Source organism: Bombina bombina, chromosome 3 (assembly GCF_027579735.1).
Source record: "Bombina bombina isolate aBomBom1 chromosome 3, aBomBom1.pri, whole genome shotgun sequence".
NCBI classification, from domain to species: Eukaryota; Metazoa; Chordata; class Amphibia; order Anura; family Bombinatoridae; genus Bombina; species Bombina bombina.
In genome coordinates, this window is record NC_069501.1 from 770,728,664 (window position 1) to 770,755,607 (window position 26,944).

The 26,944-nt window shown below is 39.2% G+C and overlaps 1 protein-coding gene across 1 annotated transcript in view; it reads left to right on the forward strand.

The window, feature by feature from the left end:
• CNOT11 (CCR4-NOT transcription complex subunit 11) overlaps positions 1-26,944 on the forward strand; it is a 67,643-nt gene that overhangs the window by 10,448 nt on the left and 30,251 nt on the right. Inside the window, exons 3-5 of the mRNA XM_053707647.1 lie at positions 2,063-2,215; positions 8,089-8,291; positions 16,182-16,384. Of these exons, the coding sequence (XP_053563622.1) occupies positions 2,063-2,215; positions 8,089-8,291; positions 16,182-16,384 (559 nt within the window). The remainder of the gene's footprint in view (positions 1-2,062; positions 2,216-8,088; positions 8,292-16,181; positions 16,385-26,944) is intronic.

A 26,944-nucleotide genomic window follows, 5' to 3' on the forward strand; every position in this document is an offset into this window, starting at 1 on the left:
AGGAATGTATATCCCATACGTCACTAGCTCATGGACTCTTGCTAATTACATGAAAGAAAATTGAAATCACAATGGTGTTTAGCAATCACGCTCTTAATGTCCGTTTTTATTTCATACTCAAAATTTTGGGATTGGAAGTACAGTATTCTCAACTTTATGAAAAAGGTTTTTCTCAGCAATTTCATCTTTGTGATCAGAATGAAGTATTTGCCACTCAGTCTTGTTTGTTTAAAACCAATGTCATCCTTACAGTTATAGAAATAAAGAGAAACCTGTACAGTGAGAAGTGAGGTTTGGAAATTGCAGTCTGTACACTGAGTTCTTCAACAAGAACATTGGACCATCTTTAAAAGCTTGTCACTTAGTAGTTTCCTGATTTTTTTTTTTTGATTTTTTTTTTCAGTGTGAGAACTGTTAAAATCCCATTGTAGATGATGTCATAAGTTGCGGTAACTTTCTTATGGAAATTAATATCCAGCACTGTTCTTTATTTTAGACAAATATCTATCCAAAATGCAAAACAAGGTTTACTTAATGAATTTAAAAAAATATATAATTTTAACCGTTTTCAATACATCATTGAATAAACATGCCTAGTGTATACCCATCATGCCCACATATAAATTACTTTCATGTTGTTAAACACTTATCATAAAGAAAACGCTATCCAATTGCTAAACACACAGAGAGACCTAACTAACCCCTTTAACCCAAATATTATTTACTAGTCTCATTGTGAGAAAATTGAGATTAAATCTTGTGTTAGCAGTGTTTGACTTGTTAAGATTGTGATCGCTTTGTTAATGGGAGGAGGTGGAGTGACACTTCCCATTTTTCCAGCATTGGAAGAAAAAAATCATACAAATTTGATCAACCCTTTTATGTTTAATCCCTGCAAATGGGTTAGGACCAATTTTGAGTGCTGTATTTATATTCAGGGGTTCAATCCCAGAAGCATATAAACAAACACTTGTTTTAAGAAGACACGCAACCTTTATTTACAACAAACTTAAAATGGCTTTTTTTTTTTTTTAGTTGTCACATTTATTTTCTGCACTTCCACTTCAACTAATGATTCAATGTAACTACATTAGAATCCCAAACACTTACTATTCACATTAGAGCATGACATGAAAAGATTTTACAGGTGGATTTTAAAAACCTACCATGGACTAGCATAAAGGAGTTAAGAAAATGTATTCACTATTTTTAATGGTCATCCTAATTCTTCTGTTACATACAATTCATATTCTAACTTTTAAGACCACTTTGTTTACTTAAAGGGACACTGTACCCAAAAAAATTCTTTCGTGATTCAGATTGAGCATGAAATTTTAAGCAACTTTCTAATTTACTCCTATTATCAAATTTTCTTAATTCTCTTGGTATCTTTATTTGAAATGCAAGAATGTAAGTTTAGATGCCGGCCCATTTTTGGTGAACAACCTGGGTTGTCCTTGCTGATTGGTGGATAAATTCATCCACCAATAAAAAAGTGCTGTCCAGAGTACTGAAACCAAAAAAAAGCTTAGATGCCTTCTTTTTCAAATAATGATAGCAAGAGAACGAAGAAAAATTGATAATAGGAGTAAATTAAAAAATTGCATGCTCTTTCTGAATTACAAAATAAAAAAATTGGGTACAGTGTCCCTTTAAGGCATATCATAAAATGAACACGTTTTTTTATGCTACATACAATTGTGAAACATATCTCTGTTACAGACAGAATGCAGCACTTAAATTAAAACTAAATGGAGAACACTATTGCCTGATTACTTTAGCTTTTGGGATACAATCATGTTGTTAAATGAAAAGTAATCTGGATAAACGATTGATCCTGTATATCAGTTTCCCAACAAGGATTTCTGCATTCTATCATAGAATAGCTCCCTCTCCTTATGACTGAGGCATCTAACAACCAAAGCAAAATAGCTTTATACTTTGGCCTTTTAGGGTATACTATAGTTATGACCTTCTGCAGATTATTGATGTACTATTCCTAAAATTCAATGTGTGTAACTTTTGTGATTGTCAAATTTCCTTAATATTTTTTATTTTCCAGAGCGCCAGTCTGAGCTCCCCACACAAAGCAAAGCCAGTTTCCCCAGCATCCTAAGTGACCCAGATCCAGATTCCTCAAACTCAGGCTTTGACAGCTCTGTTGCCTCTCAGATCATAGAAGCTTTGGTCAGTGGCCCAAAACCACCAATTGAAAGTATGTCATAGGTATTAGTTTGGGTTTTATATTTAAAACTGGCTTTTGTTGCTCTATAATCATACCCTTTTATTTTGTCATTTTGTTTCATGTAATTTATTTGTTCTGCTTTTGGTGTGGTAATTTTAATTTATTTCCTATGCTTTTTGTATAGTAGCAAATTTGCAAACCTTTATGCACCAGGGAGATGATGTCTGCCTCTCATAGAAAGTAATGAAGCTCTCTGGGATAGAAAATCTTAGGGTAGAGTAATGTTAAAGGGACAGTCTTCTCCAGAATTGTTGTTTAAAAAGATAGCTAATTCCTTTATTATTCATTCCCCAGTTTTGCATAATCAACACAGATATATTTATACACTTTTTACCTCTGTGATTACCTTGTATCTCAGCCTCTGCAGAATGCCCCCTTATCGCAGTACTTTTGATAGACATTCATTTTAGCCAATCAGTGCTGACTCATAAATAACTCTGTGAGAGTGATCACAATGGTATCTATATGGAACTAGCACTATCTAGAGATAAAAAAAACCTGTCAAAATGCACTGAGATGAGGCGGCCTTCAAGGGCTTAGCTATTGGCATATGAACCTACGTAGGTTAACTTTCAACAAAGAATACCAAGAGAACAAAACAAATTTGATGATACAAGTAAATTAGTTTAGTTTAATTTTGGCTAGACTGTCCCTTTAACAGGGGAGCACCTACAAATTATATAAATTCTCTAACTCTAGAACTAGTGCATGGATGAGATAGAGAGGGGAGGTTAAGAAAATATAAAATGGCTAAACCCAATGCTGACATTGTTAATGGTATTTTTATTTGTATGTTTCACCACATATTCTATTTGTATATGGAACCAGTAATTTAATTTTTGTATATGCCCTGCGTGGCATAAAATCAGACAAAGTATGTAATCAGCATTGGAAATAAATAAAGTTTAATAAAAATTGATATAAATTCTCAGCTTATAGTAAATACAAATTAAACTGAAAATGTTTTCACTACTTTAACGTAATTTTGCCTCTAGTTTATTATGTATTTCTTTTCTTTCAGTTTAGTAAGTGTATTGTGATTATTTGTTAAAATTACACAAACATTCAAAGCACAATTATAATTTGTGAAATCATAATCCTAAATACACTGCTATATACAAAATCTAAACGCATGAAAGGCAAAATTGAAATGTCCTCAGTTTTAAATGACAACCTTTAAAAAGTTTAATATAAAATACAATGCACAAAGTGAAAATGTAACAGAACTCTCATGCAGTGCTATATTGCAATTGGTTTGTCTCTTCTTCACATGAAAAAGGCGGCGAACGCCCATAGGAGAGAGAGCACAACATTTACTTTTCCATGTACTAAGCAGCGTAAGCTGCTTTGGAGCCATTGCGGGGTAGGATTGCACATTAGAGCCTGCTTCCCACAAAGCAAGAAGCAGTGCTCATGTGTCCGCTGATTCTTACACTTTCTGCAACTTTTGTTTTGACAGAAAGCAATCACCACGAACAACTTAACTCGGGATGGTTGACAGTACCTTCTCTTGCGAGATGAGGTGGCATTACACCCTCGTCAGAGTGTGTACTAATACACGTGGCCGGTGGACAAACAGGGTCCATTGCCTGTATGCCAAGAAGGTGTGCAGACAAGTTCAAGAGTTGAGAACCTTATCCACGGCCCAATCTCATCTAACAGGGAGCTTTTAGACAATTATCCCCCTAGTGTGGGATGTAGAGCCATATTGATTTGATGGCGGTGTTACAAAAATGAATAGGTAACTAAAACAAACATCCTTTAATAATGTGTAATTTAGGATGTGATCTCAAAAATATTCCTGTAACACTTAAAAGGACATGAAACCCAAAATGTTCTTTCTCGATTCAGATAGAGATGTGTATTCAGGAGCTTTGTTCACTGCCGAATGCAGTAGTAGGAGGTTATTTTCGATATTCCGCTCTTTTCGGAGCCAAATATCCTCTGTGCAAGTGAAACACACTAATGTCTGATTTTGCACAGATGATATTCGCCTCTAAAAAAAAGTTGAATATTAAAAATAGCCTTATACTTGGGGGGCGTGTCCGACCAGCGACCAAGATGGCAGCCTTTTAGGTACGGTGGGAAATTGGAGCTGATAAATCTGCTGTTTATCCCTCCTTAGCTCAGCAAATCTTATTTCTACTTAAGGGATATATGAAAAGAAACACTCGTGAAACAGATGTATGAGACTTAATGTGCCAACGTACACAGGCAGACCTTATTAGAGGAGGTGCGCAGCAGAGGCCTAGCTACGGCCTGGACCTTTCTCTACCCCCCCCATTTATTCTGATTAGTCAGTATAGCCAGCCATTTGTGCTGGAGACAGTTCAAAAAGTTTAGAGCACTCTGAGAGACAACTGCATTGAGAGGATGACGGAGCTGCTTTTACAAAAGATCAGCGATATGCTTGACACTTGTGAAAAGGCATTCACTGAAGCCATACACGCGGCCTTTTGCCCTGAGCCGCTAGATGAGGAGTTTACATGTGCGGCCAATAGATGTGAGGTTGGCGGTGATATGGGACCCTGGCGTCGGCCATCTCCTTCCCAGTGTGTGGACAGCACCGCAGACACAAGTTGCCTGGTTTGCGATGTGGGTGTGGAGCCGGAGCTGAGGGACGCCAGCGGAGCTAATATGCCTACGGGGAAGGGGTCTGTGGTGTTAAGCCCCGATGTGGTAGGGAGACCTACCAGAGACATACATGAAACCCCAATTGCATTAGATCAGCGGAGGGGTAATACCCCATCGCGGACAAGGATACAGTCTATTGGAACACGGGTCCTATGGAGCTTAGAAGGGCTGCAGAGATTGTACTTAGAAGGAACTGTGCGATCAGCGTCAGGAAGTTTTTTCAATTCGACCCCTGACGTGAACATCAAGTTGGAGTCCCTACTGTTACAAACGCAGAGCCATAACACCCCGGGGACTTTATATGCTGGTGTGGGGGACATTTTCTATGTTGCTCCCTTTTTTGCATACCTCCTCCGGTTTACCGACTTGTTCTCTCCCACTAGCGCTAGATACCGATTCCTGCCAGATAGAACTGGAGTGGGGTAATTTTATGAAAATATGTGGATAGATCCTTGGACATTTAACCACAATGCTTTCCTTTTCTTTACCCTGCATCTACTGAAGTGGATATTCCTCATAAAAGACTGAGTTTAACCCTCATCTTGCTGGCTCTGGTTTGAAGATCGCAATTAGGGCCAAGCTCTACCCACGTATAACTGCCTGATGCTAGTAGTCACAAAATTTATTATATAAGTAAAAGTTTGCCCATTCTATATATACCATATATGTTAGAAGTTTATGCTAGTCCCATAACTGATGTTTTTCACTAACATATTAAAGGTCCAAAAGTAGCCTTCTACTAATTTAACCTTCCTACTAATCCTTCTACTACATATGTTGGGGGTCCAAGAGAGGCCTCATTGGTGTTATGGAAGTAGTACTCTTATGTTTGATGTCATTAGCACACTAAAGATCCAAGAGTGGCTTGATATTTAAGCTATCCTCCTGTTACTCTTCATAATCTATATGTTGGAGGCCCATTTGGCCTCAGTTATGGTATGGAGGCAGAAAACTGGAGATTTTATTTTATTACTTTCTATTTCACAATACAGGCAGTATTTTTGCATTGAGTTGACTTGCTGTATCACATTATGATTTGTATGTCCTATTTAGGTTTTTTATGCTCTCTTACTGTGAAATATGTTATCGCACATAATGTAATTTGATTCTGTGCCTGTAAACTGTTTTTCTTTTCTCCTCAAAAATATAATAAATAAAAAAAAAAATTGCTGCTCCTTCAATAAGTGATACTAAGAGAATGAAGGAAAAATTGTAATTATAAAGTTGTTTAAAACTGTATGTTCTATCTGAATCATAAAAGAAAAATATAGATTTTATGTAATTTTAATAACTATCTGGTACCAGGGGTTTTGTGTTATTTTCTACCTCTTCTGTTCCATAGTTTTCCTGAAGGAAAACAGCATCCCTGATTATATATAAAAGACAAAACAAAGGAGCACCTCATGTGTAGTATCATCAAATAAGCATAAAGCCACAGAAAAAAAGCCAAATGGGTACTCACAAGGCTCTGGAGCACACCTATGTGCTTGTAGGGACAGGCTGCAGATTTTATCAGGTGTGACAGCTCACCCACAGAGGATATCAGTCATTAACTGTAGTAGGAAAATAAAACACAGGAAAAGCACCAAATTGTGCAGATCACAAAGGATATGGTGTTTGACTTAGCACAAAGGAAGATTGGGTACTCACATATTAGATGAGCATACTTATGTGCTAGTAGGAGCAAGCTGGCATATTAGGGTAAGGTGTGTCAGCTCACCACCAAGGGACTTTTCCTTATGATGCAATATTCTAAAGTGGCAGACTTCAGTGTGTTAGGTTCCACTCCAAGCAGGTGCAGGCAGGTAAAATCACTCAGACGAGTATTTTTTAAAAATTAAAAAGTTCTATTTATTATAAACAAATTAAAATACATATACAAAGGAGTGAACTAGGGGCATACAGTCAAGCCCCCTGTAAATGCAACGCGTTTCTCGGCCCATACGCTGTTTCCTCAGGCATATGCCTTCTAATCCTGAATGGAATTCCTCAAAAAGAATTTATTTTAATAATAAAAAAAAATACTGTTAAAGTTTTTTTTTTTTTTTTTTTAAACATGATTATTTATTTTGGGGGAAAAAAAACATTTTTTTTTTCATCCACAATGCCTGGTAAAGTAAAATTCTCCTAACTACAGTTTAAAACGTGATTGAATTCTGCTTATTAACATCATTACCCACATTATTTCAGACACATTTAATATCTGATATTATAGCTTAAAGTGCAGTACACTTCAGTTAAATTATAAGACCTTTTTGAAAACACATCACTCCAGTAACAATGTGAATAACCATAAAAAATTTAGTAATATCATTGAAAATATAAATGGTGCTTGTTAAATTATATCTACAATATATAGGAGAATACGGACGTATACCTACTCCTGCTTGCTTCTGTTTGTGTAAAGGGTCTTTTCATATGCAAAGCGAGGGGGAGTGTCTGATATTTCCCACTTGCATTGGGTGTTCTAGTAACCTTTTAAACAGAGCTAAACTGGAAGCTTCTAAGTAAGTTTTCAAATGGTTTTATGCTGGATTTTTATATCGGTATCTGTACATATTATTCTTTATAGTAGTGTCTATTACATGCATTTATATGAAAATTGGTGTATACTGTCCCTTTAAGTAGTTTCAGAACTTGGATAAATAGTAGTAGGTTTTCCAGCTGTGTGTATTATTTTAGGATGCTTTGCCAATAAATGTTAAGGTGCTTGTACAGTACTTCACAGATAGGTGCTGCCTTTTAGCCTTCATGCAATGTGAGCCTGTCATTATATGAACTCACATAATCAGTGGCAAACTACCTTTTGTAAGTGAGTGTAAGTCTTATGCACAGCCACATGCTCTCACTCAAAGATGCTGACATCACAGGCAATGTGCATGCTAACCGTTTCTACATTATCCATATGGAAGTGGTGGTGGTAAACTTCATTATTATTATTAACATAACTATTTTAAAATATGAAGCTTTTCCTTTTTAAGGACCTTGCTATTTTAGTTTAACATGTATTAATGAGAATGAGATTCTTTTATACATTTATTTTCCAACATGAAATAAAAAAAGGCAAACTTTCACTGTCCAGAAATACAGACTACTTTAAATGTAGCAAATGTGATGTGCTGATACAGACATATGAAAGTGACTATAACTAGCCTTGTATAAGTAGTGCTGTTTTTTTGTTTGTTTTTTAAATTTTTGCTTTCTTTTAGGCCATTTTCGTCCAGAGTTTATCCGGCCCCCTCCACCTCTTCATGTTTGTGAGGATGAGCTGGCCTGGCTGAATCCTATAGAACCTGATCATGCCGTCAAATGGGACAGATCCATGTGTGTTAAGAACAGTACCGGTGTAGAGATCAAGCGTATCATGGCCAAAGCTTTTAAAAGCCCGTTGTCCTCCCCTCAGCAGACACAGGTAGAGATCTCTTGCACTGTGTAATAGCAGTATAGTTTATTTGTACTGAGCAGTATTTAAGATTTATACTAATATGAAATAGAGATTGAAACATAAAGCTTTTAGTGCTTTATTATAGTAATGACAATGGGTACTTCCTAGACCTGACAGTAGGTGGTGCAGAGCTATAGAGACTTCCAAGGAGCATAACTGCAATTTATACTGATGTGTTTCTATAGAAGAACTGATTTTACTGCAAAATGCTCACTTATTTCTTCAGTCTTTCATGTTTTATCAAATTCATCCAAAACAAAACAATAGTTGTGGTATTTTTTATTTATAATTATATTTTAGACTCATGTTCCCAACACAAAGTAAATCTTGGAGTAGAGAATGCAAAAACACTGTCATCAAAGTGCTTTTTATTATTTCACTTGGATTATAACTTGTAATAACTGGGGTCAGTAATATACTTCAGTGCACTTGGTTAGTTGCATATTTAGATGGCATCTAAAAGGATTGTGTATGTATAAATAGACATACCATCTGCACTACTTGGAGATTGCTTAAAAGAAGACTTTTCTAAATAAAGACAAATTAGGTTGGATATGGATGTTTCAAAAGGAATGTTCAGTCGACTGGTTTGCCTACTCTAAGGCATGCAGGGACGCTTTGTATCACTCCTTTACTTTTAATCTGCTGCTCCCCACAGCTCCATCCCACACCCCTCCTACACTATTGATTTTATAATACATGATGTCTGTTCTGTACGCATTTTATGTATGTGTTTTTCTATATGTAGGCAAAGATTTAGCAGTTATCTTGCTATATAGTTGCATCAGTATTTTTGTATAGAAAAGAATGCGTGGGCTGTCTCACATGTAAGGTGCCATAGATCTTTTTCTTTCTAATGACACGATCAGTTCACGGATCATCTAATTACAATTGGGAATATCACTCCTGCCCTGCAGGAGGCGGCAAAGAGCACCACAGCAAAGCTGTTAAATATCACCTCCCTTCCCTCCAACCCCAGTCATTCTCTTTGCCTACGTTAGAGCAAGGAAGTGGTAAAGTTAGGTGTTGGAAAAAATTCTTCAATCAAAAGTTTATTTTATTTTTTTAACACAAGCTTCTTGTGTTTGTTCTGCTAGGGTGTAGCCGTAGTCCACATCAGTCTCTTCAGTAGAGCAGTGGTGGCTTTCAATCAATGGGAACTTGTGGGACATTAATTCTCACTGCACCTCCCATATATTTACTGCTGCCCTAATACTGAAAGCCTGAGTAAGATTACTCAGACTCTATCTTTTTTTTCCCACAGGTCCATGTGAGGGAGAGGACCTCTCAAACCTGGTGAGCTGCCTTACTGCCGGGCAGATTTCTTAAGGTAAGTGCTAAGGTTATTTTTCTGGGGACACAGGAAAATTGGCACTTTATTTATAATAATGGACACAAAAGGTGACATTATCCTTGGGAGTTGAGGATTACGTTATAAGGGCAGTAATGTCAGGAGCTGGGGACGAGGAGATGTGGCTCATGTGTTAGGTGCGTTTTCATAACTCCCGACGGCTTTATTTTAACAAGTAATTTGCCGACTGGGAGGTTTACTTTGATACGCCCATGGGCGAACTAGCGGCATTGTTTTGCACGCTCTTTTTGTCTCACTTAATTTCCGGTGTTACGGAGAGTGGTGACAAGCGGTTAAGAAGTATTTCTATGCTACGTTATGGTGACGCAGCAGAACAGCCTCAGATACGTTGGTAAAGAGTTTTAGATTGAGTTTGGACGTCTATCTGTGAAATATACGCTCTGGTGGCAGGTAGGCTTAGCTGAGGTGTGGAGATTGTCTGCTGTTTATTGTAAAAAAAATTTACATTTTTCTTGTAAAGCAAAATAAAAACGTTTACATTTAATATTTAAAGACACAGTAACATGTTTTTTTTTAGGTAATTTCAAGTTAAGATATAGGTTTATCCAATTTTAATTTGCTCAAATTGTGAATAAAGATGGACCAAGAGGCCCTGCAAGACTTTACATGTACTTTGTTTTGATGCTAATGTGGAACCACCGATCCCTTTTTGTTCCTCATGTATTGAGAGAACTTTACAGTTCAGGGATAGACTTTTTCTGAGCCAACATTGTCTGGGGCGGGTGCTGTTGAGGAGCCTTCTGACAATGTTCAATATATGACGCAGCTTTCTCCTCAAGTGTCCCAAAACTTAGCGTCCATACAGCCAGTGCCCTGCGCTTCCTCCACTACTCCACCTGGAGTTACCTTGCAAGACATCGCTTCCCTCAAATCCTTTGCGGTTTCTGATGTGTTGTCTGCTTTTCCCATGCTGCAGGGAAAGCTCAAGAGGAAAAGTAAACAATCAGTGAGTGAGGTTAATGACGCAGTTGTTGCTATTTCAAATACCCCCTCCCAGAAGCCTGAGGAGGAGGATACTTCGGTAGCATCTGAGGGTGAAATCTCAGACAGTGTAATTTCTCCTGCTGATACTGAAGTTGTATCCTTCAGGTTTAAGCTAGTACATCTCCGTCTGTTACTCAAGGAGATTTTAGCTTCTCTGGACGACAGCGACACCATGGTCGTTGTCAATCCTAAAAAATCCAGTAAGCTAAATAAATATTTTGATGTACCTTCCATGGTGGAAGTTTTTCCTGTACCAGATCGAGCTACTGAGATAATTGTTAAGGAATGGGCGAGACCGGGTATCCCTTTTTCTCCATCCCCTGTATTTAAAAAGATATTTCCTATAGCTGATTCTATCAAGGATTCTTGGCAGACGGTACCCAAAGTGGAAGGGGCAATTTCCACGCTAGCCAAGAGAACTACTATTCCTATAGAGGATAGTTGTTCCTTTAAGGATCCTATGGATAAGAAGTTAGAGGGGTTACTCAAGAAAATGTATGTACACCAGGGTTTACAATTGCAACCTGCGGTTTGTATTGCTACTTTCACTAGTGCAACAGCATACTGGTTTGATGCATTGTCTGAATCTATTCGGACACTCCCCTCGAAGAAATCCAGGATAGGATAAAGGCCCTTAAGTTGGCCAACTCCTTTATCACAGATGCTTCACTTAAGGTTATTAAGCTGGGAGCTAAGATTTCCAGTTTTGCCTTTCTGGCCCGCAGAGCTTTATGGTTAAAATCTTGGTCTATAAGTCTTAACTTTTGGCGATTCCTTACAAAGGAAAGACTTTGTTTGGGCCGGGGATGACGGAAATAATTTCTAACATCACGAGAGGAAAGGGACAATTCCTCCCTCAGGATAAGAGAAAAAAACAAATGGGACGTCAGACTAATTTTCGTTCCTTTTGAAATTTCAAGGGAAATCCTTCCACTTCCTCCTCCAAGCAGGAGCAGTCCAAGCCTTCCTGGAGACCCAATTAGTCTTGGAACAAGGGAAAACAATCCAAAAAGCCTGCTATTGAATCAAAAGCAGCATGAAGGGTCTGCCCCCGATCCGGGACCGGATCTTGTGGGGGGCAGACTTTCGTTTTTCGCTCAGGCTTCGGTTTGAGACGTTCAGGATCCCTGGGCGGTGGACTTCGTGTCCCAGGGATACAAACTAGAGTTCAAAGCCCTTCCTCCCAGGGGCAGGTTTCTGCTTTCGGGACCTCTCCCACCTGGGAGTGATAGTTCCTGTTCAAATGCAGGAACGGGGTCAGCGGTTCTATTCCAATCTCAGATTGCGGGGCATTGCAGTGGCACCTAATTTGGACGACATTCTAGTTCATGCTCCTACCTTTCAACGAGCAAGATCTCATACGGAAATGTTATCTTTCCTGCGGTCTCACGGATGGAAGGTGAATTTGGAAAAGAGTTCCTTGGTTCCAAATACAAGGGAAATTTTCTTGGGAACCATAATAGATTCCTTGTCAGTGAAGATTTTTCTGACAGAAGTCAGGAAATCAAAGATTTTCGATTCTTGCCTAGCACTTCAGTCCTCTCCTCGGCCATCAGTGGCTCAGTGCATGGAGGTAATCGGACTGATTGTAGCAGCAATGGACATCATCCCGTTCGCCCGTTTCCACCTCAGACCTCTGCAGTTAAGCATGCACAGGGAGTGGAACTGAGATTATGCGGATCTGTCTCCGCGATTACAGCTGGAGCAGGAGACGGGATTCCCTACTTTGGTGGTTATCTCTGGATCATCTCTCCCAGGGAACCTGCTTTCGCAGACCCTCTTGGGTGATTGTGACAACAGATGCCAGCCTTCTAAGATGGGGAGCAGTCTGGGGCTCTCTAAAGGCTCAGGGAACATGGACTCGATTGGAGTCTGTTCTACCCATACACATTCTGGAACTGAGAGCGATCTTCAATGCTTGCCAGGCCTGGCCTCAGTTAGCTTCGGCCCAGTTCATCAGGTTCCAGTCGGACAATATATCCTCAGTGGCTTACATCAACCATCAGGGAGGAACTCTTGAGTTCCTTGGCCATGACAGAGGTAGCCAAGATCATTCAGTGGGCGGTGATCCACATTCCAGGAGTGGACAACTGGGAGGCGGACTTCCTGAGCAGGCAGACCTTTCACCCGGGGGAGTGGGAGCTCCATCCGGAAGTGTTTTCCAGCCTGATTCTCAAATGGGGTCAGCCGGAATTGGATCTCACGGCATCTCAGCAGAATGCCAAGCTCCCGAGGTACGGGTCGAGGTCAAGGGACCCTCGGGCTGTACTGATGGACGCTCTGGCGGTACTTTGGAATTTCAGTCTCGCATACCTATTTCCTCAGTTTGCTCTTCTACCTCGGGTCATTGCTCGAATCAAGCAGGAAAGGGTGTTGGTGATCCTCATTGCACCGGCATGGCTTCGCAGGATTTGGTATGCAGACATGGTGGACATGTCATCTCTTCCACCTTGGAGACTTCCGTTGAGGAATTACCTTCTACTTAAAGGGTCCTTCCTTCATCCAAATCTTGTTTCTCTGAAGCTGACTGCTTGGAGACTGAACGTTTAATTTTATCCATGCGTGGATTTTCGGAATCGGTCATTGAGACCATGATTCAGGCTTGTAAACCTGTGACTAGAAAGTTTTACCATAAAATATGGCGTAAATATCTATATTGGTGTGAATCCAAGGGCTTCTCTTAGAGTAGAGTTAGGATTCCTAGAATTCTGTCCTTTGTCCAAGAAGGTTTGGAGAAGGGTTTATCGGCAAGTTCCCTAAGGGGTCAAATATCTGCCTTGTCTATTTTGTTACATAAGCGCCTGGCGGACGTCCCAGACGTGCAAGCGTTTTGTCAGGCCTTGGTCAGGATCAGGCCTGTGTTCAAACCAGTTACTCCTCCCTGGAGTCTTAATTTAGTTCTTGGAAAGTTTTGTTTCTTGTTGCTATTTCATCTGCTCGTAGAGTGTCAGAGCTCTTGGCATTACAGTATGACTCTCCTTACCTTATTTTTCATTCGGATAAGCTGGTTTTACGTACCAAATTAGGGTTTCTCCCTAAAGTAGTTTCAGACCGGAACATTTAATCGGGAGATTGTTGTTCTTTCCTTGTGTCCTAATCCTCCTCCTCGGAAGGAACGGCTTCTGCACAATCTGGACGTGGTACGTGCACTATAATTCTATTTACAGGCAACTAAGGATTTTCGTCAGTCTTCTGCTCTGTGGTATTCTCTGGAAAACGTAAGGGACAGAAAGCGATGGCTACTTCTTTCTTTGTTGCTGAAGAATGTTATTCGCTTTGCCTATGAAACTGCTGGACAGCAGCCTCCTGAGAGAGTTACGGCTCATTCTACGAGGGCTGTTTCCTCTTCCTGGGCATTCAAAAATGAAGCTTCTGTGGAACAGATTTGCAAGGCTGCAACTTGGTCCTCTCTTCACACTTTTTTTCTAAATTCTATAAATTTGACACTTTTGCCTTTCGGCTGAGGCCGCTTTTGGGAGAAAGGTTCTTCAAGCAGTGATGCCTTCCGTTTAGGTTCCTCCCTTATCTCTGTACTCTAGCTTGGCTATTGATTCCCAATAGTAATTAGATGATCCGTGGACTCATCGTGTCATTAGAAAGAAAAACAAAATGTATGCTTACCTGATAAATTTCTTTCTTTCTTGACACAATGAGTCCACGTCCCGCCCTGTTCTTTAGACAGGTTGTTGGTATGTTATAAACTTCAGACACCTCTGCACCTTGTTGCTTCCTTTCTCTCCTTTACTTTGGTCGAATGACTGGGGTTGGAGGGAAGGGAGGTGATATTTAACAGCTTTGCTGTGGTGCTCTTTGCTGCCTCCTGCTTGGCAGGAGTGATATTCCCAATAGTAATTAGATGTTCCGTGGACTCGTGTCAAGAAAGAAAGAAAGAAAGTAATTTATCAGGTAAGCAATACATTTTGTTTTTCTAGTCTCACGTGGAAATGTGTGTGCCAAGCCTTAGGAAATCTTTGCCTCTATCTGAATCTTGATATAATTGTTACTAAACATCTGATTATTCTGAACTAAGGACAGTATAGCAGCTAATAATTGCCAAAGCCATAAAACCATATCAATCTTTTAATGATATTTTTATTGTTAAAATTAAGTTTAAACGGAAAATGCGTTTTTTTTTGTTTTTTTTTTAATCAAAATTATTATTATTATTTTTTTGTAAATCACTTTCTGTATTGTATGACCCTAGCAAGGGATTAAACACAAAGCTATGTGCCATTAAGGATTTGGACACAACTAATAATTGTATGATGTAATGTTGATTGTATTGCTTGCAGAATCGAAAAAATATATTAATTTTTCATTTTTCTCCCAAAATTGGTCTTAAAATACTAGTAGTTTTCCCCTCATCATGACTTAATTGCTAGAATAGATTTAATAGTACTTACAATATTAAATTGCTGTTCATTTAAAACAGATTTTTAATCTTGGGGAAAACAATATCTGTACTTAGAAATTCCACAGACTATAATAGGAAGATTAAAGAGCAGTGACTTAGTCTTCCTTATCATCATGGCATATGTGTCTACATAACAAATACCTTTTTTAGTTTGGCATTTTTTAAAATGTCATGTTATGCACCAATTATTTATTTATTTTACCTTTTTCTTCTTCAAGCAAAGCACTTTTTTTATTTTGTGTGTGTGTGTAGATCATCCCATGCTTAACTTGTACATCTTTCACAACATTCTCCTTTGAAGACATATCTTGTTGCTTTGGCAGTAACATCTTGTGAGTAAGCAAGAGGAATCGTGTAGAAAACCTTTGCTAGGAATATTCTTGTTGAAGAAAAGCAAATAATGGGCTACAGGGAGCAAGTGGGCTGAAAGAGAGGGTTGAGGGTGAAATCAGAGGACAAGGCAAGAGTTGAGGATACAGATAAGTGCATTAGACACACGGAAACATTGGAATGGTTTTATCAGTTTAAAGTGATGGTAAACTCTCCCCTTTATAGAAACAGATCCGGAAAGTTAGTGATATTTCAGATGAAGTTTAATTCATCAGTTGTAATGAAGTTGCGCTATAACTTTTTAATTTAGATATAAAATTCAAATACCCCTCGCTCTGCCTCCCACTTCAAAAGTCAATTTTTCTGTGAGCTAACGGTTTGAATTGTTCTCTCCCCATATGGCACTTTTATTGTTGCTGGAACGCTAATTGAAGAACAATTCAAACCGTTGGCTCACAGAAAACTGTACTTTTAAAGTGGGTGGCGTAGCATGGGGTATTTGAATTTCATATCTACATTAAAAAGTAGCACATCTTCATAACAACTGATGAATTAAACTCCATCTAAAATATCATTAACATTCCGGATCTGTTTTTATAAAGGGGAGAGATTACCATCACTTTAAGGTTCAGTCCATGAAATACTTTACTACTTTGACTGTGATATGTTGCACAAATTCTTGATACATTTTGCAGCACCCTCATGTGAAATAAATATATATATCTTTATATAATATTCTGCATCTTGTTTTCTGCAGCTCCTTGGAGAATTGGAAAAAGACCCAAAGCTAGTTTATCACATTGGCCTTACTCCTGCTAAACTTCCAGACCTGGTGGAGAACAATCCGTTAGTGGCTATTGAGATGCTGCTCAAATTAATGCAATCAAGTCAAATTACTGAGTATTTTTCTGTACTGGTCAATATGGACATGTCTTTGCATTCCATGGAAGTTGTAAATCGGTAAGTTTTTAATTTACTTCATTTTACTTGTTAAAGTGAATGTAAATTTTGATGCTAAAGTGCCCGGTTTTTAAAAATTCGATTAAAAACAGGGGCATTTTAATTAATCAAAATTGACATTCCATTCGTGTTGTGAAAAAATACTTACCTTTTAAACTTGACGGCTGCTCCAGCTTCCTCCGGTCATCGCAAGCCATTTCTGATGTCAGAAATGATGAATGGGTCATCCTCCAATCACGGCTTTCCCCCCCAGGGGAAATCAGTGTCTGATTCAATGCTGTGATTGGAGGAAGCCGGATTCCTCATTTTCGACCCAGCAAGAGGCTTTGCGACGGATGGAGGAAGCTGGAGCTTCTGTCAAGATTAAAAGGTAAGTTGTTTTTGTTTTTTTTGTTTTTTACAACAGGAGTGAAATGTAAATTTTGATGAATTAAAGTGCCCCTGTTTTTAATCAAATTTTTAAAAACCGGGCACTTTAGCATCAAAATTTACATTCACTTTACCTTAATATTTTAACTTTAATGTTTGAGTAATTAATATTTATGCAGTTTCTTCTTAAGTAGTGTTATAATTTCACTAAACTCTTGTCCAGTTTTGCATATTTGTCTCTTTCTAAATTTATATTATAATACAAAAATGAAAATGTAATTGAAAATTATTTTTTAATTATTTTTCTATTATTGTGATGTATTTCTCTGTCATCAAGACATTGTTATATTTCTTGTACCTGTTGTGTTGTTGTAACTATTTTAGAATTGACTTGTATTGATTTTTAATAGGCAATTTCTCTACATTTCACTTACTTATTCTTATCTTAAAATATCTTAATTTCTTTCATAAGGTGGTGAGAGTCCACAATATTTTACTCATGGGGTTCACTTCCTGGCCACTATGAGGAGGCAAAAATTCCCTAAACCTTTCAAGAGCACTTCATTCCTTCCCCCTCACTAGTATGCCATTCTAAATTGTGCCTTCTAGGAGGTGGGTGAAGAATTGTGGTTCTCGAGATGCCTAATTGAGAGGGGTCCTCATACTGATTTGAGGCCTATTGTCCCTCTCCAAGCGCTGCTACTAAGAGAAAGTGGGGAGTACGGAGCATGTGACATAATCACTTCTAGTTTGAAGTTTTAGTCACAACCCTGCCACTGGTGTCATGGAGAGTAGTCCCTACTGTTGGGTCATCAATACATTCTTCACTTAAATCCTCTGCTGTAATGTTCTCGGCGCTGGATGGGCTATCTACTGAAAACAGTCCTTTCTTTCATGTAATTAGCAAGAGTCCATGAGCTAGTGACGTATGGGATATACATTCCTACCAGGAGGGGCAAAGTTTCCCAAACCTCAAAATGCCTATAAATACACCCCTCACCACACCCACAAATCAGTTTTACAAACTTTGCCTCCTGTGGAGGTGGTGAAGTAAGTTTGTGCTAGATTCTACGTTGATATGCGCTCCGCAGCAGGTTGGAGCCCGGTTTTCCTCTCAGCGTGCAGTGAATGTCAGAGGGATGTGAAGAGAGTATTGCCTATTTGAATTCAATGATCTCCTTCTACGGGGTCTATTTCATAGGTTCTCTGTTATCGGTCGTAGAGATTCATCTCTTACCTCCCTTTTCAGATCGACGATATACTCTTATATATACCATTACCTCTACTGATTCTCGTTTCAGTACTGGTTTGGCTTTCTACTACATGTAGATGAGTGTCCTGGGGTAAGTAAGTTTTATTTTTGTGACACTCTAAGCTATGGTTGGGCACTTTTTATATAAAGTTCTAAATATTTGTGTTTAAACATTTATTTGCCTTGATTCAGGATGTTCAATATTCCTTATTTCAGACAGTCAGTTTCATTATTTGGGATAATGCATTTGAATAATCAATTTTTTTCTTACCTTAAGATTTGACTTTTTTCCCTGTGGGCTGTTAGGCTCACGGGGGCTGAAAATGTTTCATTTTATTGCGTCATTCTTGGCGCGGACTTTTTTGGCGCGAAAAATTCTTTGTTATTTCCGGCGTCGCTCTTGTCACCGGAAGTTGCGTAATTTTTTGACGTTTTTGCGCCAAAAGTGTCGGCGTTACCGGATGTGGCGTCATTTTTGCCGCTAAAAGCATTTAGGCGCCAAATAATGTGGGCGTCTTTTTTTTTGGCGCTAAAAAATGTCTCCACATTATTTACGTTTCATTGTTTATTTGCTTCTGGTTGCTAGAAGCTTGTTCACTGGCATTTTTTCCCATTCCTGAAACTGTCATTTAAGGAATTTGATCAATTTTGCTTTATATGTTGTTTTTTCTATTACATATTGCAAGATGTCTCAGATTGACCCTGAATCAGAAGATACTTCTGGAAAATCGCTGCCTGATGTTGGATCTACCAAAGTTAAGTGTATTTGCTGTAAACTTGTGGTATCTGTTCCTCCAGCTGTTGTTTGTAATGAATGTCATGACAAACTTGTTAATGCAGATAATATTTCCTTTAGTAATGTTACATTACCTGTTGCTGTTCCATCAACATCTAATACTCAGAGTGTTCCTGTTAACATAAGAGATTTTGTTTCTAAATCCATTAAGAAAGCTATGTCTGTTATTCCTCCTTCTAGTAAGCGTAAAAGGTCTTTTAAAACTTCTCATTTTTCAGATGAATTTTTAAATGAACATCATCATTCTGATAATGTTTCCTCTGGTTCAGAGGATTCAGTTTCAGAGGTTGATGCTGATAAATCTTCATATTTATTCAAAATGGAATTTATTCGTTCTTTACTTAAAGAAGTCTTAATTGCATTAGAGAGAGAGGAATCTGGTCCTCTTGATACTAAATCTAAACGTTTAAATAAGGTTTTTATATTTCCTGTAGTTATTCCAGAAGTTTTTCCTGTCCCTGATGCTATTTCTGAAGTAATTTCCAGGGAATGGAATAATTTGGGTAATTCATTTACTCCTTCTAAACGTTTTAAGCAATTATATCCTGTGCCATCTGACAGATTAGAGTTTTGGGACAAAATCCCTAAGGTTGATGGGGCTATCTCGACTCTTGCTAAACGTACTACTATTCCTACGGCAGATAGTACTTCCTTTAAGGATCCTTTAGATAGGAAAATTGAATCCTTTCTAAGAAAAGCTTACTTATGTTCAGGTAATCTTCTTAGACCTGCTATATCTTTAGCGGATGTTGCTGCAGCTTCAACTTTTTGGTTGGAAGCCTTAGCGCAACAAGTAACAGATCATAATTCTCATAGCATTGTTAATCTTCTTCAACATGCTAATAACTTTATTTGTGATGCCATCTTTGATATCATTAGGGTTGATGTCAGGTATATGTCTCTAGCTATTTTAGCTAGAAGAGCTTTATGGCTTAAAACTTGGAATGCTGATATGTCTTCTAAGTCTACTCTGCTTTCCCTTTCTTTCCAGGGTAATAAATTATTTGGTTCACAGTTGGATTCTATTATTTCAACTGTTACTGGGGGGAAAGGAACTTTTTTACCACAGGATAAAAAATCTAAAGGTAAATTTAGGTCTACTAATCGTTTTCGTTCCTTTCGTCACAATAAGGAACAAAAGCCTGATCCTTCCCCTACAGGAGCAGTATCAGTTTGGAAACCATCTCCAGTCTGGAATAAATCCAAGCCTTTTAGAAAGCCAAAGCCAGCTCCCAAGTCAACATGAAGGTGTGGCCCTCATTCCAGCTCAGCTGGTAGGGGGCAGATTACGATTTTTCAAAGAAATTTGGATCAATTCGATTCACAATCTTTGGATTCAGAACATTGTTTCACAAGGGTACAGAATAGGCTTCAAGATAAGGCCTCCTGCAAGAAGATTTTTTCTTTCCCGTGTCCCAGTAAATCCAGTGAAGGCTCAAGCATTTCTGAAATGTGTTTCAGATCTAGAGTTGGCTGGAGTAATTATGCCAGTTCCAGTTCTGGAACAGGGGCTGGGGTTTTACTCAAATCTTTTCATTGTACCAAAGAAGGAGAATTCCTTCAGACCAGTTCTGGATTTAAAAATATTGAATCATTATGTAAGGATACCAACATTCAAAATGGTAACTATAAGGACTATTCTGCCTTTTGTTCAGCAAGGGCATTATATGTCCACAATAGATTTACAGGATGCATATCTGCATATTCCGATTCATCCAGATCACTATCAGTTTCTGAGATTCTCTTTCCTAGACAAGCATTACCAGTTTGTGGCTCTGCCGTTTGGCCTAGCAACAGCTCCAAGGATTTTTACAAAGGTTCTCGGTACCCTTCTCTCGGTAATCAGAGAACAGGGTATTGTGGTATTTCCTTATTTGGATGATATCTTGGTACTTGCTCAGTCTTCACATTTAGCAGAATCGACTTGTATTGTTTCTTCGAGAACATGGTTGGATGATCAATTTACCAAAAAGTTCATTGATTCCTCAGACAAGGGTAACCTTTTTAGGTTTCCAGATAGATTCAGTATCCATGACTCTGTCTCTGACAGACAAGAGACGTCTAAAATTGGTTTCAGCTTGTCGAAACCTTCGGTCTCAATCATTCCCTTCGGTAGCCTTATGCATGGAAATTCTAGGTCTTATGACTGCTGCATCGGACGCGATCCCCTTTGCTCGTTTTCACATGCGACCTTTTCAGCTCTGTATGCTGAACCAGTGGTGCAGGGATTATACAAAGATATCTCAATTAATATCTTTAAAACCGATTGTACGACACTCTCTGACGTGGTGGACAGACCACCATCGTTTAGTTCAGGGGGCTTCTTTTGTTCTTTCTACCTGGACTGTGATTTCAACAGATGCAAGTCTGACAGGTTGGGGAGCTGTTTGGGGGTCTCTGACAGCATAAGGGGTTTGGGATTCTCAGGAGGTGAGATTGCCAATCAACATTTTGGAACTCCGTGCAATTTTCAGAGCTCTTCAGTCATGGCCTCTTCTAAAGAGAGAGTCGTTCATTTGTTTTCAGACGGACAATGTCACAACCGTGGTATATGTCAATCATCAAGGAGGGACTCACAGTCCTCTGGCTATGAAAGAAGTATCTCGAATACTGGTATGGCCGGAATCCAGCTCCTGTCTAATTTCTGCGGTTCATATCCCAGGTATAGACAATTGGGAAGCGGATTATCTCAGTCGCCAAATGTTACATCCGGGCGAATGGTCTCTTCACCCAGAGGTATTTCTTCAGATTGTTCAAATGTGGGGACTTCCAGAAATAGATCTGATGGCTTCTCATCTAAACAAGAAGCTTCCCAGGTATCTGTCCAGATCCAGGGATCCTCAAGCGGAGGCAGTGGATGCATTGTCACTTCCTTGGAAGTATCATCCTGCCTATATCTTTCCGCCTCTAGTTCTTCTTCCAAGAGTGATTTCCAAGATTCTAAAGGAGTGCTCGTTTGTTCTGCTGGTGGCTCCAGCATGGCCTCACAGATTTTGGTATGCGGATCTTGTCCGGATGGCCACTTGCCAACCGTGGACTCTTCCGTTAAGACCAGACCTTCTATCGCAAGGTCCTTTTTTTCCATCAGGATCTCAAATCCTTAAATTTGAAGGTATGGAGATTGAACGCTTGATTCTCAGTCATAGAGGTTTCTCTGACTCTGTGATTAATACTATGTTACAGGCTGGTAAAACTGTATCTAGGAAGATATATTATCGAGTCTGGAAGATTTACATTTCTTGGTGTTTTTCTCATCATTTTTCTTGGTATTCTTTTAGAATTCCTAGAATTTTACAGTTTCTTCAGGATGGTTTGGATAAAGGTTTGTCTGCAAGTTCCTTGAAAGGACAAATCTCTGCTCTTTCTGTTCTTTTTCACAGAAAGATTGCTAGTCTTCCTGATATTCATTGTTTTGTACAAGTTTTGGTTCATATAAAACCTGTTATTAAGTCAATTTCTCCTCCTTGGAGTTTGAATTTGGTTCTGGGGGCTCTTCAAGCTCCTCCGTTTGAACCTATGCATTCGCTGGACATTAAATTACTTTCTTGGAAAGTTTTGTTTCTTTTGGCCATCTCTTCTGCTAGAAGAGTTTCTGAATTATCTGCTTTTTCTTGTGAGTCTCCTTTTCTGATTTTTCATCAGGATAAGGCGGTGTTGCGAACTTCTTTTAAATTTTTACCTAAGGTTGTGAATTCTAACAACATTAGTAGAGAAATTGTGGTTCCTTCATTGTGTCCTAATCCTAAGAATTCTAAGGAGAGATCATTGCATTCTTTGGATGTAGTTAGAGCTTTGAAATATTATGTTGAAGCTACTAAGAATTTCCGAAAGACTTCTAGTCTATTTGTTATCTTTTCCGGTTCTAGGAAAGGTCAGAAGGCCTCTGCCATTTCTTTGGCATCTTGGTTGAAATCTTTAATTCATCATGCTTATGTCGAGTCGGGTAAAACTCCGCCTCAAAGGATTACAGCTCATTCTACTAGGTCAGTTTCTACTTCCTGGGCGTTTAGGAATGAAGCTTAAGTTGATCAGATTTGCAAAGCTGCTACTTGGTCTTCTTTGCATACTTTTACTAAATTCTACCATTTTGATGTGTTTTCTTCTTCTGAAGCAGTTTTTGGTAGAAAAGTACTTCAGGCAGCTGTTTCAGTCTGATTCTTCTGCTTATAATTTCAGTTTTTTTCATTATAAGATTTAAACTTTGTTTTGGGTGTGGATTATTTTCAGCGGAATTGGCTGTCTTTATTTTATCCCTCCCTCTCTAGTGACTCTTGCGTGGAAGATCCACATCTTGGGTAGTCATTATCCCATACGTCACTAGCTCATGGACTCTTGCTAATTACATGAAAGAAAACATAATTTATGTAAGAACTTACCTGATAAATTAATTTCTTTCATATTGGCAAGAGTCCATGAGGCCCACCCTTTTTTGTGGTGGTTATGATTTTTTTGTATAAAGCACAATTATTCCAATTCCTTATTTTTTATGCTTTCGCACTTTTTTCTTATCACCCCACTTCTTGGCTATACGTTAAACTGATTTGTGGGTGTGGTGAGGGGTGTATTTATAGGCATTTTGAGGTTTGGGAAACTTTGCCCCTCCTGGTAGGAATGTATATCCCATACGTCACTAGCTCATGGACTCTTGCTAATATGAAAGAAATGAATTTATCAGGTAAGTTCTTACATAAATTATGTTTTTCTCTTGTTAGGTGTATCCAGTCCACGGATCATCCATTACTTGTGGGATATTCTCCTTCCCAACAGGAAGTTTCAAGAGGATCACCCACAGCAGAGCTGCTATATAGCTCCTCCCCTAACTGCCATACCCAGTCATTCTCCTGCAAGCTCTCAACATAGCTGGAGGTAGTTAGAGGAAAGTGGTAAAATATAGTTAGTTTTTTCTTCAATCAAAAGTTTATTGTTTTTAAATGGTACCGGAGTGTACTATTTTATCTCAGGCATTATTTAGAAGAAGAATCGGCCTGCGTTTTTCTATGATCTTAGCAGAAGTAACTAAGATCCACTGCCGTTCTCACATATGTCTGAGGAGTGAGGTAACTTCAGAGGGAGAATGGCGTGCAGGTTATCCTGCAATAAGGTATGTGCAGTTAAGTTTTTCTAGGGATGGAATTTGCTAGAAAATGCTGCTGATACCGGATTAATGTAAGTTAAAGCCTAAATACAGTGATTTAATAGCGACTATTATCAGGCTTGCTATAAGAGGTATATACTCTGATTAATGTGCAATATAAAACGTTTGCTGGCATGTTTAATCGTTTTTATATATGCTTTGGTGATAAAACTTATTGGGGCCTAGTTTTTTCCACATGGCTGGCTTTATTTTTGCCTAGAAACAGTTTCCTGAGGCTTTCCACTGTTATAGTATAAAAGTTACTGTTGCTGCAGTTAAAATTACAAACTGTGACATTCAGCTTCCCTCAGCAGTCCCCTGCATGCTATAGGACATCTCTGAAGGGCTCAAAAGGCTTCAAAAGTAGGAGCTGTGGCAGTTGTTATGACTGTTTAAAAAAACATTTTTCGTTTTGTTAATCTGTTTTTTGTATTAAGGGGTTAATCATCCATTTGCAAGTGGGTGCAATGCTCTGCTAACTTGTTACATACACTGTAAAAATTTCGTTAGTTTAACTGCCTTTTTTCACTGTTATTTCAAATTTTGGCAAAATTTGTTTCTCTTAAAGGCACAGTAACGTTTTTTTATATTGCTTGTTAACTTGATTTAAAGTGTTTTCCAAGCTTGCTAGTCTCATTGCTAGTCTGTATAAACATGTCTGACATAGAGGAAACTCCTTGTTCATTATGTTTAAAAGCCATGGTGGAACCCCATAGGAGAATGTGTACTAAATGTATTGATTTCACTTTAAACAATAAAGATCAGCTGTTATCTTTAAAAGAATTATCACCAGAGGATTCTGACGAGGGGGAAGTTAAGCCGACTAACTCTCCCCACGTGTCGGACCCTTTTGACTCCCGCTCAAGGGACTCACGCTAAAATGGCCCCAAGTACATCAAAGACGCCCATAGCGATTACTTTGCAGGATATGGCGGCAATCATGGATAATACCCTGTCAGCGGTATTAGCCAGACTGCCTGAATTCAGAGGAAAGCGCGATAGCTCTGGGGTTAGACATAATACAGAGCGCGCAGATGTTTTAAGGCCCATGTCTGATACTGCCTCACAATATGCAGAAGCTGAGGAAGAGCTTCAGTCTGTGGGTGATGTCTCTGACTCGGGGAAACCTGATTCAGATATGTCTACTTTTAAATTTAAGCTTGAGAACCTCCGGGTGTTGCTTGGAGAGGTTTTAGCTGCTCTGAATGACTGTGACACAATTGCAGTGCCAGAGAAATTGTGTAGACTGGATAAATACTACGCGGTGCCGGTGTGTACTGACGTTTTTCCAATACCTAAAAGATTTACAGAAATTATTACTAAGGAGTGGGACAGACCTGGTGTGCCGTTTTTCTCCCCCTCCTATTTTTAGAAAAATGTTTCCAATAGACGCCACCACACAGGACTTATGGCAGAAGGTCCCTTAGGTGGAGGGAGCAGTTTCTACTTTAGCAAAGCGTACCACTATCCCTGTCGAGGACAGTTGTGCTTTTTCAGATCCAATGGATAAAAAATTAGGTTACCTTAAGAAAATGTTTATTCAACAAGATTTTATCCTGCAGCCCCTTGCATGCATTGCTCCTGTCACTGCTGCTGCAGCGTTCTGGTTTGAGTCTCTGGAAGAGGCCTTTCAGACATCTACTCCATTGACTGAAATACTTGACAAGCTTAGAACACTTAAGCTAGCTAATTCTTTTGTTTCTGATGCCATTGTTCATTTGACTAAACTAACGGCTAAGAATTCTGGATTCGCCATCCAGGCGCGTAGGGCGCTATGGCTTAAATCATGGTCAGCTGACGTGACTTCAAAGTCTAAATTACTTAACATTCCCTTCAAAGGGCAGACCCTATTCGGGCCTGGTTTGAAGGAAATTATTGCTGCATTACTGGAGGTAAGGGTCATACCCTTCCTCAGGACAGGGCCAAATCAAGGGCCAAACAGTCTAATTTTCGTGCCTTTCGAAACTTCAAGGCAGGTGCAGCATCACCTTCCTCTGCTACAAAACAAGAGGGAACTTTTGCGCAATCCAAGCCGGCCTGGAAATCTAACCAGGCCTGGAGCAAAGGCAAGCAGGCCAGAAAGCCTGCTGCTGCCTCTAAGACAGCATGAAGGAACGGCCCCCTATCCGGCAACGGATCTAGTAGGGGGCAGACTTTCTCTCTTCGCCCAGGCGTGGGCAAGAGATGTTCAGGATCCCTGGGCGTTGGAGATCATATCTCAGGGATATCTTCTGGACTTCAAAGCTTCCCCCCCACAAGGGAGATTTCACCTTTCGAGATTATCTGTAAACCAGATAAAGAAAGAGGCATTCTTACGCTGTGTGCAAGACCTCCTAATAATGGGAGTGATCCATCCAGTTCCACAGATGGAACAAGGACAGGGATTTTATTCAAATCTGTTTGTGGTTCCCAAAAAAGAGGGAACCTTCAGACCAATTTTGGATCTAAAGATCTTAAACAAATTCCTCAGAGTTCCATCATTCAAGATGGAAACTATTCGGACAATCCTACCTATGATCCAGGAGGGTCAGTACATGACCACAGTGGATTTGAAGGATGCTTACCTTCACATACCGATTCACAAAGATCATCATCGGTTCCTAAGGTTTGCCTTTCTAGACAGGCATTACCAGTTTGTGGCTCTTCCCTTCAGGTTAGCTACAGCCCCAAGAGTTTTTACAAAGGTTCTGGGGTCTCTTCTGGTGGTCCTAAGACCACGGGGCATAGCAGTGGCCCCTTATCTAGACGACATCCTGATACAGGTGTCAAACTTCCAAATTGCCAAATCTCATACGGAGATAGTGTTGGCATTTCTGAGGTTGCATGGGTGGAAAGTGAACGAGGGAAAGAGTTTGCTATCACCCCTCACAAGGGTTTCCTTCCTAGGAACTCTGATGGATTCTGTAGAAATGAAAATTTACCTGACGGAGTCCAGGTTATCAAAGCTTCTAAATTCCTGCCGTGTTCTTCACTACATTCCGCGCCCTTTGGTGGCTCAGTGAATGGAAG